This window comes from Bufo bufo, chromosome 3, assembly GCF_905171765.1.
Source record: "Bufo bufo chromosome 3, aBufBuf1.1, whole genome shotgun sequence".
Taxonomy (NCBI): Eukaryota; Metazoa; Chordata; class Amphibia; order Anura; family Bufonidae; genus Bufo; species Bufo bufo.
The window spans coordinates 450057023-450076674 of record NC_053391.1 but is presented as its reverse complement, the minus strand read 5'-3'; the positions used below and the strand labels follow the sequence as shown (position 1 = coordinate 450076674).

General features: G+C 42.1%; 1 protein-coding gene across 1 annotated transcript in view; it reads left to right on the top strand.

Annotated features, from left to right (window-relative positions):
* Positions 1-19451, top strand: part of CNGA3 (cyclic nucleotide gated channel subunit alpha 3) — a 46719-nt gene extending 27268 nt beyond the window's left edge. Inside the window, 5 exon segments of the mRNA XM_040422320.1 lie at positions 6650-6700; positions 10353-10493; positions 15853-15960; positions 16056-16162; positions 18025-19451. Coding sequence (XP_040278254.1) covers positions 6650-6700; positions 10353-10493; positions 15853-15960; positions 16056-16162; positions 18025-19451 — 1834 coding nt within the window.
* The last annotated feature ends 201 nt before the right edge of the window (positions 19452-19652 follow it).

Sequence of the window (19652 nt, the reverse complement as noted above, 5' to 3'; positions counted from 1 at the left end):
GATAACACATATAAGGCTACTTTTACATTAGCGTTTTCAATTCTGCTATTGACATCCGTCATAGGGTCTCAATAGCGGAAGAAAACGCTTCAGTTTTGTCCCCATTCATTGTCAAATGGGACAATACGGAACTAAACGGAATGCACTAAAATACATTTCGGTCCAATTAGTTGCATCCCCGTCCGTGATGTGGTGCGGAGCAAGACGGATCCATCCTGACACCCCATGGAAGTCAATGGGGACAGATCCGTTTTCTCTGACACAATACAAAACGGATCCATCCCCCATTGACTTTCAATGGTGTTCAAGAACGATCCGTCATGGCTATAGAAGACATAATACAAGCGGATCTGTTCATGACAGATGCATGCAGTTGTATTTTTGTAACGGAAGCGTTTTTGCAGATCCACAACGGATCCGTAAAAAACGCTAATGTGAAAGTAGCCTAACAAAAAGAGTGAGACGTCTACTCTTTTGGAATCCAATCCTAGCTTTGGGTTCAAAAGCGGCATAAAAAACCTGAATGTGGAAACTCAGCCTAGGGCCTCATGCACACGACAGTGTTTTTTCACTGTCAGTGATTTGGCTTCAGTGGTCAGTGTCCGATTTTGCTTCAGTTGTGTTTCCTTGTGTCTTCCTTTTTTTTTTGTCTGACGGGAAAAAAAAGGAAGGTTAATGAAAAGTGTAATTTTATTGCACCAAGGTCTTGTAGAAAAAAACAGACGCGGACACGGATGACATACCAGTTGTGCATCCGTTTTTTTTGATGGACGCATTGTCTTGAATGGGTCCGTCCTCCGTTTTCCACTGACAAGAATAGGACAGGTTATATTTTTTTGACGGATTGGAATCACAGTTCACGGACGCAGAGAAAAAACGGAGGACTATCAGTTTTTTTTCACAGCTCCATAGAAATGAATGGGACCTCCGCTAAACTGTGAAAAATTACGGAACGGACGCGGATGCAAACAACGGTCGTGTGCATGAGGCCTAAAGGACATGTATAAAAACACTCATCTTGGTCTATTTTGACTTAAGACAAAAGTAATGTGCACATTATGTCCAAACCAGACAGTCAGACACATTAACTGTTTTGGCTGCTGCTGTCTTGATGGTATGCTGGCAGGTACATGCAAAGCACAAACTACATGTAATAAGTATCAACTAGAGAACCTTTACTTCTAAGATAAGCTTTTCTTAGGCTACATTCACACTTGCGGCAGGACGGATCCGACAGGCTGTTCACCATGTCGGATCCGTCCTTCCGCTATTTCGCGAAAGGCCGCCGGACTAAAAAGTCGGACATGCAGGACTTTTTAGTCCGGCGGCTTTCGCTGTGCACTGCCGTGCTGCGCCGGAGCTCGCCCCCGTCCCCATTATAGTCAATGGGGACGGAGCGGCGGCCCGGGGGCACGGCGAAATAGCGGAAGGACGGATCCGACATGGTGAACAGCCTGTCGGATCCGTCCTGCCGCAAGTGTGCAAGTAGCCTAAGCTACACACAGGAGTGGATACAAAGGAGAGGAGAAATATTTGTTTTCCTTCTAGATCCACTTCTGGTTTGGCTAGAAAAAAAACAGTGTCAAAAACTGTACCTGTGATTCCAGTCTAAGATTTACTAGACTATATAAGGCACCGAAAGCAGAAAATAAAGAAAGGAAATGTTGAAACAAATTTCAAACATCTCTGATGGTCTAGGGTAGTGGAGGGATTAAAGGGGTATTCCCATCATAATGATCACTGTTAAATCTGTTAATGATTTGACAGTGATCATTTTCGTAATTATATTTGATTAACCCATTCCCACCGTTTAGGAGAAAATTCATCCCCACTTAACATAGTAACATAGTAACATAGTACATAAGGCCGAAAAAAGACATTTGTCCATCCAGTTCGGCCTGTTATCCTGCAAGTTGATCCAGAGGAAGGCAAAAAACCCTGTGAGGTAGAAGCCAATTTTCTCCACTTTAGGGGAATAAAAAATGTCTTCCCGACTCCAATCAGAATAACTCCCTGGATCAACGACCCCTCTCTAGTATCTATAGCCTGTAATATTATTAAGCTCTAGAAACACATCCAGGCCCCTCTTGAATTCCTTTATTGCACTCACCATCACCACCTCCTCAGGCAGAGAGTTCCATAGTCTCCCTGCTCTTACCGTAAAGAATCCTCTTCTTGTTGTGTACAAACCTCTTTCCTCCAGACGCAGAGGATGTCCCCTCGTCACAGTCACAGTCCTGGGGAAAATAGCTGATGGATAGATCTCTGTACTGACCCCTGATATATTTATACATATTAATTAGATCACCCTCAGTCGTCTTTTTCTAAAGTGAATAACCCTAATTTTGATAATCTTTCAGGGTACTGTAGTTGCCCCATTCCAGTTATTACTTTAGTTGCCCTCCTCTGAACCCTCTCCAGCTCTGCTATGTCTGCCTGTTTACAGGAGCCCAGAAACTGTACACAGTACTCCATGTGGGTCTGACTAGCGATTTGTAAAGTGGTAGGACTATGTTCATATCACGGAATCTATGCCCCTTTTGATGCAACCCATTATCTTGTTGGCCTTGGCAGCAGCTGCCTGACACTGGTTTTTGCTGTTTAGTTTGCTGTTTATTAAAATTCCTAGATCCTTTTCCATGTCAGTGTTACCGAGTGGTTTTACCATTTAGTATGTACGGGTGACTTGCATTTTTCCTTCCCATGTGCATAACCTTACATTTATCAGTGTTAAACCTCATCTGCCACTTATCTGCCCAAGCCTCCCAATCTATCCAGATCCCTCTGTAGTAGTGTACTGTCCTCTTCAGTGTAAAATTACTTTACACAGTTTTAGTGTCATCTGCGAAAATTGATACTTACTATGCAAGCCTTCTACAAGATCATTAATAAATATATTGAAGAGAATAGGGCCCAATACTGACCCCTGAGGTACCCCACTAGTGACAGTGACCCAATCTGAATGTGTACCGTTAATAACCACCCTCTGTTTTCTATCACTCAGCCAGTTACTTACCCACATACAGATGTTTTCTCCAGTCCGAGCATTCTCATTTTATATACTAACCTTTATGCGGTACAGTGTCAAATGCTTTGGAGAAGTCCAGATATACGACATCCAACTTACCTCATGTTGTCATTCGTCTCCCCTGGTTACGGCCACCGATCTTCTCCGGAATCCCGGTGGCCGCGCTTGCGCAAAAGACTCCTTCTTTTCTCCCAGCCGGGCTGCTCGCTGTCCTGAACGCGCACGCCGCCGCACATGCGCGATGGTGACTTCTTCCTGGCCAGAATAGTAACAGAGCCACGAACGCGCACGCCGGCTCTGTACTATACTGGCCAGGAATAAGACACCATGGCGCATGCGCGCGGCGTGCGCTTTCAGTCCAGCGCGCGGCCGGCCCTGGAGAAGACTTCAATCAGATTGAAGCCCGCCCCCAGCCAGAATCCAGAAGTGAACGGCGTGCTGGCAGCAGGTAAGTATGAAAATGCAAAGTGGGATAACCCCTTGGACAGTTTCTCTAATGGTCTAGGTAGTAGAAGGGATTAATTTCCATCTTCAAATGTGGTCTAGGGTAATAGAGGGTAATACCTGCATCTGTGATGATCTAGGGAAACAGGTGTTTAAAGCCTGCTCCCCAACTTCTAAAATAATGAAGGGCTTAATGTCTCCTGTAATGGAGGGGTAGTGTCTGCTGCCCTGGTGGTCTGGGGTAATGGAGGGGGTTGATGCTTACTCCTCTAATGGTCCAGGATGGCGGTAATGATCAGGTCTGTGATGGATTTGGCTAGTGGAAGAGTTCATACCTTGAGTCCAGTGGTTTACTCACCTCCTCAGGCTTCGGTTATGCTTCCTCTGCCCTGATGCGCTCAGCTTCCCCTTACTGCGCTGCAGTGAGGCTTTTGGTTATAATGGCTATAAATGCAATATATTGCCTCTATGACACAGGGCAATACAACTATTATCTACACATTTTGCAGACACCAGTCTTGGGAAATGATAAGGCAAAAGAAAGCCATTAACTAAACATTGATTAATATCCATGCTGATGAGGTGGGCGCATGACAACTCCACTCGCTGTGTGTCCATTAGAGATCATCATTTTGCATATCCATAAAACCTTGCTTGGTATCCTTTAAAAGAGGACATGACACTTCTTCTGTTGTCTTTTGCTTATTGAATGCTTGTATTCCCCATAATATAACAATTCTAGAGCATCGTGCCTTACAAATCTGTGTTGTGCTGCTCCTGCTATTACTCCAAGAAATTTATGACTAAATTGAGAACTGGGTTTTACCAGTGACAGACCCCTTTGACAATGAAAATGGTAATATCCAGTTGTCACTCTATTCATGAATTTCTAGTAGGAACAACAGTGGAACACCACAACGGTGAGATCTAAGAAAAGATGCCACTGACTCATGATTTCATGGGGTACAGAAGTAGTCACTGAAACTGACATGTCAAGAGAGGTGACATGTTTTCTTGTAAGACTATAAGGCCCCTTTCACATGGGCGAGTATTCCGCGCGGATGCGATGCGTGAGTTGAACGCATTGCACCCGCACTGAATACCGACCCATTCATTTCTATGGGGCTGTTCACATGAACGGTGATTTTCACGCATCACTTGTGCGTTGCGTGAAAATCGCAGCATGCTCTATATTTTCACGCAACGCAGGCCCTATAGAAGTGAATGGGGTTGCGTGAAAATCGCAAGCACCCGCAAGCAAGTGCGGATGCGGTGCGATTTTCACACACGGTTGCTAGGAGACGATCGGGATGGAGACCCGATCATTATTATTTTCCCTTATAACATGGTTATAAGGGAAAATAATAGCATTCTGAATACAGAATGCATAGTAAAATAGCGCTGGAGGGGTTACATTTTTTTTATATATATTTAACTCACCTTAGTCCACTTGATCGCGCAGCCCGGCATCTCCTTCTGTCTCCTTTGCTGAACAGGACCTGTGGTGACGTCACTCCGGTCATCACATGATCCATCACATGATCTTTTACCATGGTGATGGATCATGTGATGACCAGAGTGACGTCACCACAGGTCATGTTCCTGCAATGAATGCTCATCACAGGTCCTGTTCAGCAAAGGAGACAGAAGGAGATGCCGGGCTGCGCGATCAAGTAGACTAAGGTGAGTTAAAAATATATATTTTTTTCTTTAACCCCTCCAGTGCTATTTTACTATGCATTCTGTATTCAGAATGCTATTATTTTCCCTTATAAATATGTTATAAGGGAAAATAATACAATCTACAGAACACCGATCCCAAGCCCGAACTGCTGTGAAGAAGTTCGGGTTTGGGTACCAAACATGCGCGATTCTTCTCACGCAAGTGCAAAACGCATTACAATGTTTTGCACTCGCGCGGAAAAATCACGCATGTTCCCGCAACGCACCTGCACATTTTCCCACAACGCCCGTCTGAAAGAGGCCTTACACTTACAAAATGGGTAATGTGTAGGGTAACAGTTCAGATGTTCTGAGGTTCTGAGAATACTCTATGGACTGCCGGGCTGCATGAGACATTAGCATGTAGTCTAATAAAAAATACCCATGTGACTTGGATCTAAAGCTGGCCATATCTGTGTCAGTTTTCCTCAATTGATTTGCTGGTTAGTAAAAGACACACAATGCAAAATATCTGCAACAATCACAAGGTTTTTGGAATCATTGCACATATAATTCATGTGGATTGCTGCAGTGTATTTTTCATTTAATAGCTTATTAAATGCTTATTCACAGGGGTTACTCATTGGCTACCCAGGTCCAAGTTCAGGTTGACCATTAGAATGAATTTCCATTGGCATGGACTGTTTTTCATCATAATACACCCCAAATAAAAATAATTATTATTGTGTAGAGGTACACTAGGGCCCGAGAGGTTCATGTCAGTAGCTAAAAACCTTCCTAGTGGGAAGTAGTAGTTTAAACTGCCTCCTCTAAGAAGGTTGCTAGAGATGTTCGATTCGGCTGATTCGCTGAATTAAAAAAATAAAATAATTCGCTTCGTGAAGAATTACTTAGTCACGAAGCGCATTTTTTTGTAAGTAGCGGGTGCAATGACAGGGAGCTGCAATAGCGCCGCCCCCGTCATTGTACCCCTCAGATGCTGCCTCCATTTGCTCGCAAACTTACCGCCTCCATTTGCTCGCAACGGGCCGGCCGACGCCATTTTGCTTCAAGATCTCGGCTGAAATCTTGTGCAGCGCGAGATTACGTCATCACGACATTGCAAACAAATGGAGGAGGTAAGTTAGAATTTTTTGTTTTTTTATACTATTTCAGGTTTAATAGATTCGCTGGCACGAAGCACGAGGAAATTTGGCTTCTAGGCAAATCAAATTTATCCTGTAATTCGGATCGAATTCTACTTCGTGGGATTCAATTTGCTTATCTCTAGTTGCTAGCATCTTATCCTAGATGTCAGGAAAATCTCCTCTTGGCACAAATGGTCAGAGCTGGTGACATCATTTACCTGTGTTAGCCCTTCTACTTCAGTCTACAAACCCAAATCACAAAGACCCAATGACCAGTCACTCTAGCAATAAATATTAAATGTACTATTTTATTTTGTACTAAGAAGTAACTTGTTTATGAGTATTTTATGATTTAATGTTATTTCAGTCATTGGGCTCTTGCCGAGTTTAATGTCAACAACAGCAACAATACTGATGAGTAAGTTATCCGTAGAAGAGAATCCCTTAGAGTCCTTAGTTGTGGTGAATTGTGATTTTATTCTGACAGCTTTTATGTAGAAAATGGTAGTGTAGAATCCCAGTTACCACTTCTATGATCAGTCAATGTTGTGTTCCCAACCTCCCTGTATCATGACCCTTGTGTCATCCTCTCTATTTTATTGTATTCTTTTGCTTGTATGAATTGTGCCCGTCATCCAGTCATTCAGGTAACCCTGCGATCCACATACTTAACCATAATCTTTTTAAAAATACAATTATCATCAGTCCACATTAACCACAAGGGTCACCATTAAAATCCATAGATTACAACCCCAACTATCAGCCTAATCTCTGTGGCAGATATAAGACCAGGAATTTCAGCATACTCTGCTTGTCTAATAAAAGTAGGCACTGATTTCACAGTCAGACAACATACATTGACTCCTACTGACTGATTTAAGTTGGAAGCTCTGGTAAGAACAGGAGTTCTCCATGGTAAGCATTCATTAGATAGTTCCTTAGAGTCTCCAAAATAACTTTACATTTTCCTATGCTCTGTATACCAGGCAGCACCTACATGTTTCTCTCTAGAAGGTGTCTCATCAGGTTTTACATGGCACACGTGGTAGATATTTGTTCTGAACATTTGAATGGGGTAATTTCTGCAGCAAGACCATGGAGTTTTTACCTCTTTCATATGTATAGGATGGGTTTCTGTCTGCTAGTTGACAGAAGAGTTGATGGCCAGTGTTGCTGATACGCTATCAGCACTTACTGTAGAGTACCCAAACTTCATTTGTGGAGGTACCACAGATGACAGTTTTTTAAATGACCACTGATGAAGTGGTGAACCTGGCAAATGGCAATATGCCTCTGTCACGGTGAGGAGTGGGGGAAACCCCCCACCGTACAATGTAAAGGATAAGGGATAGCTGCTAGGCCAAGAAAACAGAAAAAAGGAAGCAGGTCACCTCCTATAGCATCCCTAATTTTCTCCCTAACTCCTCACCGTATGAGCGGACGTGGATGATAGTACGGCTCATACCCTGGAGACCTGAGGCCCTGAGTCGCCCTGAGAATCCCTCACAAAGGAGCTGAGGAGAGGCGCCCTGTTCTTCCAGGACACGGAAGAACAGGAGTCTCAAAAGGCCTAGTAGCAGGGAAAAGGAGAGACAATACAAAGCAAGAGGATCGGCAGGTAAGAACACAAGACAACACATTTACCTGCCGAAGTCTCCACTAATGGAACCCATGCATATGTACAGGAGCCCTAATACCAAACAGGACGCAACTCACAGAGGTATCCAGCAGACCAGACTCTGCCAGGACCCCCATGCTGCAAGGTGCATGGCAGCCCCAGGCAGCGCTGCATACAGGCTAGTGGTTCACCCCTCCGGAAAACCAACCCCCTTCCGGAGGACACAACACACAGGGAAAACGTCTTATATACATGCAGGGACAAACACCAACAACAGCCCAGACATGCAACAACAATCAAGACATACAACACACCCTGAACATAAACCCACACCTAACATACAACAAGTGAGGTAGGGTATAAGTAGCATACAAAAGGAAGGAAATTTATGTCCAAAAAGGTGGCCCTCAAGGACTGGGCAGAATCACCCAGGAAAGGAGCAGAGCTCCAACACCAAACAAGGCTGGAGTACCACTTCCCCCAGCCAGGAAGCCACAGATAAAGTCAAGCTAGTGGCCACACCTAGGACACACCTAAATCCATACTAGCTAGAGGCTTAACCCCTCGCTCACCAAACAGCAGGGAGACACACCTTAAAGGGGAAATGCACGTGAAAACCGATAACAACACGTTGCCACCGGCAACCAGTCTGCACGGCAACCGTGTCACTTTCAAACAACAATATGGCCGTGACAGCCTTTGACAATATCCTTATTTATTTGCTAGTTTATTGGAGCCAGGCATGTATACCTGAGTTAGTCTGTCAATGATTGTCAAAAGATTTGTAATTACCTTATAGTAACAGCTTTCATTAATGTCCTCTGTCCCTTTCCACCGTTCCCTTAAAAGATAGTTGCTATGTCAGGAAGACAGAGGGTCAGTCCTTCACACTGCATGCCTGCATTAGGTTTCAGAGTGAGGAGGCATGTCTCTCAGTAATCCAATCTGATTGGCTGGCCGGTTGCTGCTGGCTACAGCATGTGTGTATGGGAAGTGAGGGAAAGCAGTTTTGGCCTCAGAGAACTGTCAGAGGAGCCATCTTGAGAAGGTCCTCATATTGTAAATGTTTAAACAGCCGTAACTAAGGGAAAAACTTAAGGAAAACAGTGGTATGTGAAGAAACTAAAGATTGCTTTATGCATAATGCTGCTGCAGCAGTAACATATGCTAAAATAGATTTCTTTTTATGAAAACATGACGGTTACACTTTAAAGTTGTTCTCCAGGATTAGAAAAAAAAATGGTTAGCATTTTGGCCACTAGCAGCACCACTCTTTTATGCATGGGTTTTGTCTGGTATTGCAGCACATTCCGATTAAAGTGAAAAAAGCTGATTTGTAATATCATAAACAGTCCTTGGTCACTATTTCAAAAAAATAAAATAAAAAAGAACACTTTAAAGGTATTTTCCAGGTCTACTATACTGATGACCTATCATCCGATAGGTAATCAATATGATATCAGTGGGGGAAGGACTCCTGGCTCCCATTCCAATCAGCTATTTAAGGAGATTACGATGCTCCTATGAGCGTCGCTGCCTCCTCCTTTTAATGCAGGAGAGACAATGGAACATTGGTAAACTGTATAGAATGTCTTCTTGGAGATTTTTGTTAAAAAATTCCTCTGCATTCAGTAAATATTTATGACAGGTGGAGGATCACTTAAATAGGAGGAGTCAAGCATTAGAGCATAAGACGGAAACATACATATTATTATGACATTTGAAAAGATGTCGGTATTGCAATAATTATGACACAAAGAACATTGGTTTATCTGCAAATTCTAGGCCTCACTTCTGTGCTCCATTATAATGAAATTGATCCTCTATTCTGTATGAGTGCCAGGTACATAGAACAAGTTAGGTCTAAGGGGAACATCAAATCAGTTGCATCAGTTTTGTGGTCTAAAAAAGTCACAAGTCATAGGAACTGCAACATTTTCTGCAACATTTGGTTAAATTTGCAACATTGTGTGATCCTTGCCACTTTTCACAGAGCTAAAAGTGAGATTAGACCTGGATTATGGCACTTTTACTATTGCACTCACACCAGATATATTATTAAGCTGCACCATTTCATAAATTTGGCGCAGACACACAAACAGGGGTGCACCACCAATGAGGCCAGGTGAGGCGATCGCCTCAGGCAGCAGCAGGTAGCGGCAAGAGGGGGGAAGCGGAAGACCATGGACAATGAGCGCTTACTCTCACGTCAAGCTAACATATCATTTCAAGCAGCATAATAATGTAATTTCCCTCCGTTACTGAATGTGCAATATTTCTGCATCACACGAGTCACTTACATAATCCAGTTATTTAAAATTTACAATCTGAATAATGTCTGGAAAATGGTCACAAATTCATTCATCAGCAATTAGGCTGCTTGCTCTTGTGGCTGTGCTATTCTCTTCTCTGAAAAGCCTCTTTCCACTCTCCATGTGAATGCATTAAACAGCAAAAAGAACGATCAGAATGCTGCCAATGAGAACAAAGAGCAAAAAAAGGAGGACAAAAAGGATGCAAAAAATGATGATAAAAAGGATGATAAAAAAGATGATAAAAAGGATGATAAAAAGGATGATAAAAAGGAAAATGAGTAAGTACTGAGAGCTGTGCTGCTGCAGATTTATTTGCTGGCCGTGTTTGTTGGGAATTGGATATAGACAAATGATTGTCAATGATTTTTAATTTGCCTGGTTGTTTCTCAAGGGCCAAACATTGACACAATATTTACCCTTTATGCATAAAAAAACCCCTCAGTATTTTTCAGAATGAATGTTTTAAAATATTACATAAATTTAAAAATACACATACAAATATGATTGCACTTGCATTGTATAGCAAATAAACTGAAAACAATGTATATGCTACATTGTAGTGGTTAAAGAGGTTGTCCGGTCGCAAAATCAAAATTCTTTTTATGTGCTCCTAACACCATGCATACATATGCCCCCTATACCTGTTTTTCATGTCCGAGCTTGTTAGACCCAGACATGAATCTACTTCCCACTCAGTATCTAAATCCCATCACTGACCGTCCACAGGCTCTTCCCTCACCATCTCCAGAGTGTAATAAACAGCTGGAAGCAGCAAGCATGTTCAAACACATCTGTATCTAATCCTAACATGTATGTGTGTCTGATACAGAGCCTGTTGTGTGCGATACTGCCTGCTGAAGTGTGTATCTAATCCCATTTTATATGATACAGCCTGCTGAGCTGTGTATCTATTTCCATTTTGTATCATAAAACCTGCTGAGCTGTGTATCTAAACCTTTATGCACACAACCGTATACATTTTGCAATCCACATTTTTTACAGTCCCATTGAGTTCTATGGATTTGAGGTCCTCATTTTCAAGACCAGAATAGGAAATGTTCTGTCTTTACTGGAACTGACATACGGATGTAAAAAACATATCGATGACGTCCATGTGCTTTCCACATCCGTATGTCAGTTCTGCGAAAGATAGAACATGGCCTATTCTGGTCCTCATAATGCAGATCTAAAACCCATAGAACTCAATGGGACTGCAAAAAAAATGTGAATCGCACATGGACAGTAACCTTATTTAGTGGATCCGCAAAATTGCAGACCGCAAAACCGAAACGGTTCTGTGCACGAGCCCTATCACTTATACTGAGCGCCCATAACAGTGACGTCCACGGTGCCCCCATAACAATGACATCCGTAGTGCCCCATAACAATGACATCCACAGCGCCCCCATCACAATGACATCTACAGCGCCCCCATAACAATGACATCTACAGCGCCCCATAACAGTGATGTCCATGGTGCCCCCATAACAGTGACATCCACAGTGCCCCCATAACAGTGATGTCCACGGTGCCCCCATAACAGTGACATCCACAGTGCCCCCATAACAGTGACATCCACAGTGCCCCCATAACAGTGACATCCACAGTGCCCCATAACAGTGACATCCACAGTGCCCCATAACAGTGCCATCCACAGTGCCCCATAACAATGACATCTACAGCGCCCCTATCTACAGTGCCCTCATTGTGCCATCCAGTGCCCCCTTGTGCCATCCAGTGCCCCTTTGTGCCATCCATTGCCCCCTTGTAACATCCACAGTGCCCCCATGTGCCATACACAGTGCCCCCAAAGTGCCCATGTGCCATCCATAGTGCCCCTAATGACATCCACAGTGCCCCCCATGTGCCATCCACAGCTCCCCCAATGACGTCCACAGCATAGAGATCAGCCTCTGTGGCTGATCGCTATGCTGTCACTCATGTACAGCGCTTACATTGCGCTGTACAATAGTCAGTACAGGCTTCACATAGAAGTCTGTACACTCAGAAGACGGCCGGCGGTCCTGGCGCATGCGCAGTAGTATGCAAGCGATGGGACCGAGGGAGGCCGGCAGGAGGCGGTGACGTCAGTGATGACGTTCCGTCTCCTGCCTCAGGCAGGAAAAGAAGAAGACGGCGCTGGACCGGAAGACTTGAAAATGCTTTAGGAGCGGTAACGTGACAGTGAAGAGAATCATAGGAAGGGCTGCGCTGTTGAGGGTAAGTATTGGTGTAATAACCTTCCCTCCACAGGTAATGAAGATGGGCAATTTTCAAGTAGGGGCCAGAGAACCCCTTTAATCTGAAATGTAAAGAAAACAAAATTTTAGAAATTTTTGCTAATTTATTAAAAAGGAAAAACAAAAATTTCACATGGACATTAGCATTCAGACCCTTTTGCTATGACGTTTAAATGTAGTTCTGGGGGCCTCCTATTTCTCTTGATTATCTTTGAGATGTTTCTACACCTTGATTCAAGTTCACCTGTGGTATATTCATTTCACTAGGCATGATTTGGATAGATAAACCCCTAAGATCTCATAGCTGACAATTCATATCAAAGCAAAAACCAAACCATGAGCAGGAAAGAACTGCCTGTAGAGCTCAGAGACATGATTGTGTGGAGGCCCAGATTCAGAGAAGAGTGCAAAAAAAATCTGCTGCACTGAAAGTTCCCAAAAGCACAGTGGCTTCCATAATTCTTAAATAAAAGAAGTTTGGAACAACCAGGACTCTTCCTAGAGCTGGCCACCCCACCAAACTAATTCATTGGGGAAGAAGGGCCTTAGCAAGAGAAGTGACCAAGAACCTAATGGTCACTCTAGCTTAGCTCCAAAGGTCCTGTGTGCAGATGGAAGAAACTTTCAGTAGCTCAACCAACCCAACACTGCAGCACTCTACCAATCTGGGCTTTATGGCAGAGTGGCCAGAATGAAGCCTTTCCTCAGCAACAGACACATGGAAGGCTGTCTGGAGTTTGCAAAAAAAAGGTACGGGACTCTCAGACTGTGAGAAACAAGATTTTCTGGTCTTATGAAACCAAGATTAAACTTTTTGTCCTCAATTCTAAGTGTAATGTCTGGAGAAAACCAGGCACTGCCAAATAGTATCCCTACAGTGAAACATGGTGGTGACAGCATCATGCTGTGGGGGTATATTTCAGTGGCTGGAACAGGGAAAGCTGAATGGAGCAAAGTACAGAGAGATTCTTAATAAAAATCTGATCCTGTGTGCTCAGGACCTTAGACTGTGCTGAAGGTTTACCTTCCAACAAGACAATGACCCTTAGGGTACTTTCACACTTGCGTGATCAGGCAAACTGTTTGCAAACGCATGTCATTTTTTCTGACTGATCAGGCATTTTTCAGACTGATCAGGATCCTGATCAGTCTGAAAAATGCCTGATCAGTTTGAAAAATGCATTGCAATACCGGATCCGTTTTTCCGGTGTCATCAGGCAAAACGGAACCGGTATTTCTTTTTTTCTCATTTTTAAAGGTCTGCGCATGCGCAGACCGGAAGGACGGATCCGGCATTCCGGTATTTTGAATGCCAGATCCGGCACTAATACATTCCTATGGAAAAAAATGCCGGATCCGGCATTCAGGCAAGTCTTCAGTTTTTTTCGCGGGAGATAAAACCGTAGCATGCTGCGGTTTTCTCTTTTGCCTGATCAGTCAAAATGACTGAACTGAAGACATCCTGATGCATCCTGAACGGATTACTCTCCATTCAGAATGCATTAGGATAAAACTGATCAGTTATTTTCCGGTATAGAGCCCCTGTGACGGAACTCTAGGCCGGAAAAGAAAACCGCTAAGGCCTCTTTCACACTTGCGTTGTTGGGATCCGGCATGCACTTCCGTTGCCGGAGGTGCCTGCCGGATCCGTAACAACGCAAGTGTACTGAAAGCATTTGAAGACGGAACCGTCTTCCAAATGCTTTCAGTGTTACTATGGCACCCAGGACGCTATTAAAGTCCTGGTTGCCATAGTAGGAGCGGGGAGCGGGGGAGCGGTATACTTACAGTCCGTGCGGCTCCCCGGGCGCTCCAAAATGACGTCAGAGCGCCCCATGCGCATGGATGACGTGATCCATGTGATCACGTGATCCATGCGCTTGGGGCGCCCTGACGTCACTCTGGAGCGCCCGGGGAGCCGCACGGACGGTAAGTATGCTGCTCCCCCGCTCCCCGCTACACTTACCATGGCTGTCAGGACTTTAGCGTCCCGGCAGCCATGGTAACCACTCTGAAAAAGCTAAATGTCGGGTCCGGCAATGCGCCGAAACGACGTTTAGCTTAAGGCCGGGTCCGGATCAATGCCTTTCAATGGGCATTGATCCCGGATCCGGCCTTGCGGCAAGTCTTCAGGATTTTTGGCCGGAGCAAAAAGCGCAGCATGCTGCGGTATTTTCTCCGGCCAAAAAACGTTCTGTACCGGAACTGAAGACATCCTGATGCATCCTGAACGGATTTCTCTCCATTCAGAATGCATTAGGATAATCCTGATCAGTATTCTTCCGGCATAGAGTCCCGACGACGGAACTCTATGCCGGAAGACAATAACGCAGGTGTGAAAGAGCCCTAATGTGAAAGTACCCTAAGCAAACAAGCAAGACAACACAGGAATGGCTTAGGAAAATTCAGTGAATGTCCTTGAGTGGCCCAGGCAGTCCTCTGACTTGACCCCAATCAAACATCTCTGGAGATGAAAATCACCTGAAAATGGGTGTCCACCAATGGTCCCCATGTAATGACTGCCAAAGGTACTTCAACAAAGTATTGAGTAAAAGGTCTGAATATTTATGTAAATGAAATAGTTTTCCTTCTAAATAAATTAGTAAATATTTAGAACTTTCTCTTTTCACTTTGCCATTATGGGGTATTGAGTGTAGAACGATGGGGAAAAAACATACATTTTTCATTTTAGCACAAAGCCGCAATATAACAAAATGTGGAAAAAAAGTGAAATGGTCTGAAGACTTTCTGAATGCACTGTAATGTTTTAATTGCTCTTATATAATATTCTAATTTTCTGAGATACTGACTTTTGGGTTTTCATTAGCTATAAACCATAATCATCTACATTAAAATAAATAAACGCTTGAATTAGATCACTCTGTGTGTAATAAATCTATATATGAGTTTCACTTTTTGAAGTGAATTGCTAAATAAATTAACTTTTGGATGGTATTCTAATTTATTGAGGTTCACCTGTACATGGGGAATGCAAGCAGTTGAGAGGTTACAGGTCCTCCTTAAGAGAGCTGTATTCATTTTATCCATTAGGTTTTGTAGGGTAAAGGGAGCCATGAAAATGCTGGAATACCCCTTTGAGGCTGCTTTCCCATTTAGTCAGAAGAATTACCTACCATGTATTTCAACAGATCCCATAAAGGGTGGACAGTGGAAGAGAAGAAGAAACGCAGAAGCAAGGACAGAGTACTTAGCTAACTTCCTTCCAAAAATACTTGCTATGTGGAATACTGGCTACTTTGTTTTATTTTAATCAGATTTCTAACAGTCATTTGTTTGTTTTTTAGGAAAAAAAATCACTGCAGTTGTCCCATTGCTAATGCTGGTGGCAGAGCTTTCTTCTTCATGTAGTCATGATACATATATTTTTTAATTCTAGAAAGAAAAAAGAAATATTTGTGATTGATCCAGCCAGTAACTTCTACTACAGATGGCTATCAATCATCTCTGTACCTGTGCTGTATAACTGGTGCTTTCTGGTGTGCAGGTAAGGAGAGCAAACACCCTCTCTGTCATCGATATCAACCTCATTAAATTGTCCAGGTATACAGAATGACAACTGGATTTTTTTGTGTTTCAAAGAGCCTGTTTTGATGAACTGCAGAACAATAACATTATCCTGTGGATGGTCCTGGATTACAGTGCAGATTTTTTATACATCATGGATATAGTTGTCAGGTTTAGAACAGGTAAGTTATTCCAAGATCAGCAATGCCAGTGTCTGTCTTTCGAGGTTTCTTTTAGACTGTTCAATGATAAATAGATTAAAGAGATTAAATATACCAATTCTTGATGATTTTAGGAGAGCGACATAAGTGAGTGATCCACTGTCTTCCTCTCCTAGAGTACTTAATGACTTCTACAAGTGTTTCCCCTTTTTGTATGCCATCTTATTACTCTGTCATTACATCAGCCAGATGCCCTATATAACCAGATATAAATGTTTCTAGAATTCTACGTATATGATCTCTGTTAAAATCCTTAAAGGGACACCTCTAAATTTTATCACATATTAATAACTTATATGTGAATATTTTAGGTAATTTTTTTGTAAAACACGAGTGGATGGTTTTCTGCATAACCTTTTTAAAGTCACTCTATGTATTCTACTTCCTGTTCTGGCTTTTTAAAGGGAGTCTATCACCAGGAAATTCACTGTTAAACTGGGCACAATGGGGGAGATTTATAAAGACTGGCGCTTTCTGCCCCTGTCTTGAAATCCCCTGCGCTACCAGAGGATGTGCCTAATTTATGTCGAGGCGCATGCCTTGTCATAAATTTGGCACATCCTCCTGCAGTCCATGCGGCTAACCAGAAATATCAGAAATATCAGAGCTGCTGTAGATTCCTGTCTTCGTTTATGCCGTAAAACTGATGTAAATGAAGATAAATTTGTCACTGCGGCTGGCCACGCCACCTTACCCACTCTTGCCACATCTCCTTTTAGAAAGGTGGTGAGAATGCCGAAAAAAGGGAGATGCAACAGTTTTTTTTAAAAGTCGCATCTGCAACTTTTTAACGCCATTTTTCAGGCATAAAGGGACTGATAAATCTCCCCCACTGTCTTGTGGAGCTAGCTCCACTGAATATAATGATAATTTTCATTTCGCAATCTGTTACTTTATTCTGGATGAAAAGTACTTTTAATTCATATACAGATGAGTAGTTAAGTACACTGGTAAAGAAGGTGGAACAAAGGGTCTTTACACACCTTTTTAACACACCCTTTTCACACCTTTCACGCCTCTAATAACACCTCATTCATCCTTCGATCGCATCAATTATCTACTCGGGTTAAGGTGTCCTCAGAGCATTAGGCTAATCAATAAAATTCTCTTCTGTGAACATCTTTATCTAGGCCTATTAAGAGAACAATAGAGCTGTCATACTGTCATCCCAAATCTACATCTACTATTATCACATAGATTACTCTTCAGATAACATTTCAAAATTCCTTCCAAAATTAAGAAAAACAGACATAAGTTCTAAAAACAATGTTTTCTATGAAAACTGAGTTTTAAAAATACTCCATTCTGATGGAAGTATCCATTTTGAGTACACCTTTTATTAAGACCTAAAAATTCAGGTTTTGTGTATTATAAACCTAATCCTCTCTCCATCAGACCATACTCATGGGGGTCCAGGAAGCTAAGATGCAGGCTACCATATGTAAGGTCCTTACACTGAAAGCTTCTTAAGAACTGATATAATTTAGTACCAGTAAAACCTTTCACATTTTGCATCCTTTTAAAAGATCCTATTTTCACACAATACAAGTTAATGGCAGTAGTTTGCCATCATGTTGCATGCTGCAATAGATAGTATCTTTTTTTTTAATCTTGAAAAAAGTACCTTTCAACAGGATACAAAAATGTGTACACTGAGCCTAAAAGTTTAAGCATAATGTTTCTGCAGTTTGACAGGCTTCATTCTCATGAATATTGCATCATGTGACAAACTGGTCCCCTCCACTGTGTATGCAGTAGCTGTCAGGCCTTCGAATACATAAAACGTAAAATTAATACTTACATACACTTTACATATTTTTCAGGTTTCCTTGAGCAAGGCTTGCTTGTGAAAGATGCTAAGAAGTTAAAAGAATATTACATGAAGACTTTGCAGTTTAAGCTTGATATGTTTTCACTGTTGCCAACTGACTTGGCCTACTTCAAAGTAGGTTTTAATTACCCAGAACTACGTTTTAACCGCCTATTACGCTTTGCTAGAATGTTTGAGTTCTTTGATCGCACTGAAACTAGAACCAACTATCCTAATATGTTCCGCATAGGAAACCTTGTTCTTTATATTTTGATTATTATACATTGGAATGCATGCATTTACTTTGCAATTTCTAAAGCCATTGGGTTTGGAACAGACACATGGGTCTACCCTAATAATTCTCATCCAGAATATGGCCGCCTTGCACGGAAATATATTTACAGTCTTTACTGGTCAACCCTCACTCTTACCACTATTGGTGAGACACCACCTCCAGTCAAGGATATAGAATTCCTCTTTGTAGTGTTTGACTTCTTAATTGGTGTGCTGATATTTGCCACCATTGTTGGTAATGTGGGATCTATGATTTCAAATATGAATGCATCAAGAGCAGATTTTCAGTCCAAAATTGACTCTATAAAGCAATATATGCAATTTCGTAATGTATCAAAAGATTTAGAAGCCAGGGTAATAAAGTGGTTTGATTATCTGTGGACAAACAAGAAAACAATGGATGAAAAAGAAGTCCTAAAGAGCCTACCAGACAAATTGAAAGCAGAGATTGCAATTAATGTCCATTTGGACACTTTAAAGAAAGTTAGAATCTTTCAAGACTGTGAAGCTGGATTACTAGTGGAATTAGTTCTTAAACTAAGGCCTCAAGTGTTCAGCCCTGGTGATTATATATGTCGAAAAGGAGATATTGGACGTGAAATGTATATAATTAAAGAAGGTAAGCTGGCTGTGGTGGCAGATGATGGTGTGACACAGTTTGTAGTCCTTAGCGATGGAAGTTATTTTGGAGAAATCAGCATACTGAATATCAAAGGAAGCAAATCAGGGAACAGAAGGACAGCTAACATTCGAAGCATTGGTTATTCTGATTTGTTCTGTTTATCCAAGGATGATTTAATGGAGGCTCTCACAGAGTACCCAGAGGCTAAAACAGTGCTTGAAGAAAAAGGTAGACAGATCTTAATGAAGGATGGCCTAATTGATGAGGAAGCAGCAAAGGCTGGGTCAGATCCTAAAGACATAGAAGAAAAAGTGGAGAAGTTGGAAACTGCTTTTGACAGTTTACAGACAAGGTTTGCCAGACTACTAGCTGATTACAATTCCACACAACTAAAACTTAAACAAAGAATCACTAAAGTTGAGAAGAGGATACAAGAAAAGAATTTACAAAATGACAACGTGTCTGAAGGAGCAGACAGTGGACCAGAAACAGGCAAGGCCGAGGATATAGACAATGATAAATAGACTCGTGTATTGAGCTTTTTTTGTATTGTCAAGTGAATATTGTTTTATACATTCTTTATATTTGTACTGCATAGAGTTTCTTATTTTGGCAATCTTAGTTACTTTCAAGCTTATACAATGTAAAACATTTTTGGCATATTTTCTTCAATGAGATATTTTTGTACTGTAAGAGCTTTTTAGTCTTCTATAGACAGTAACACA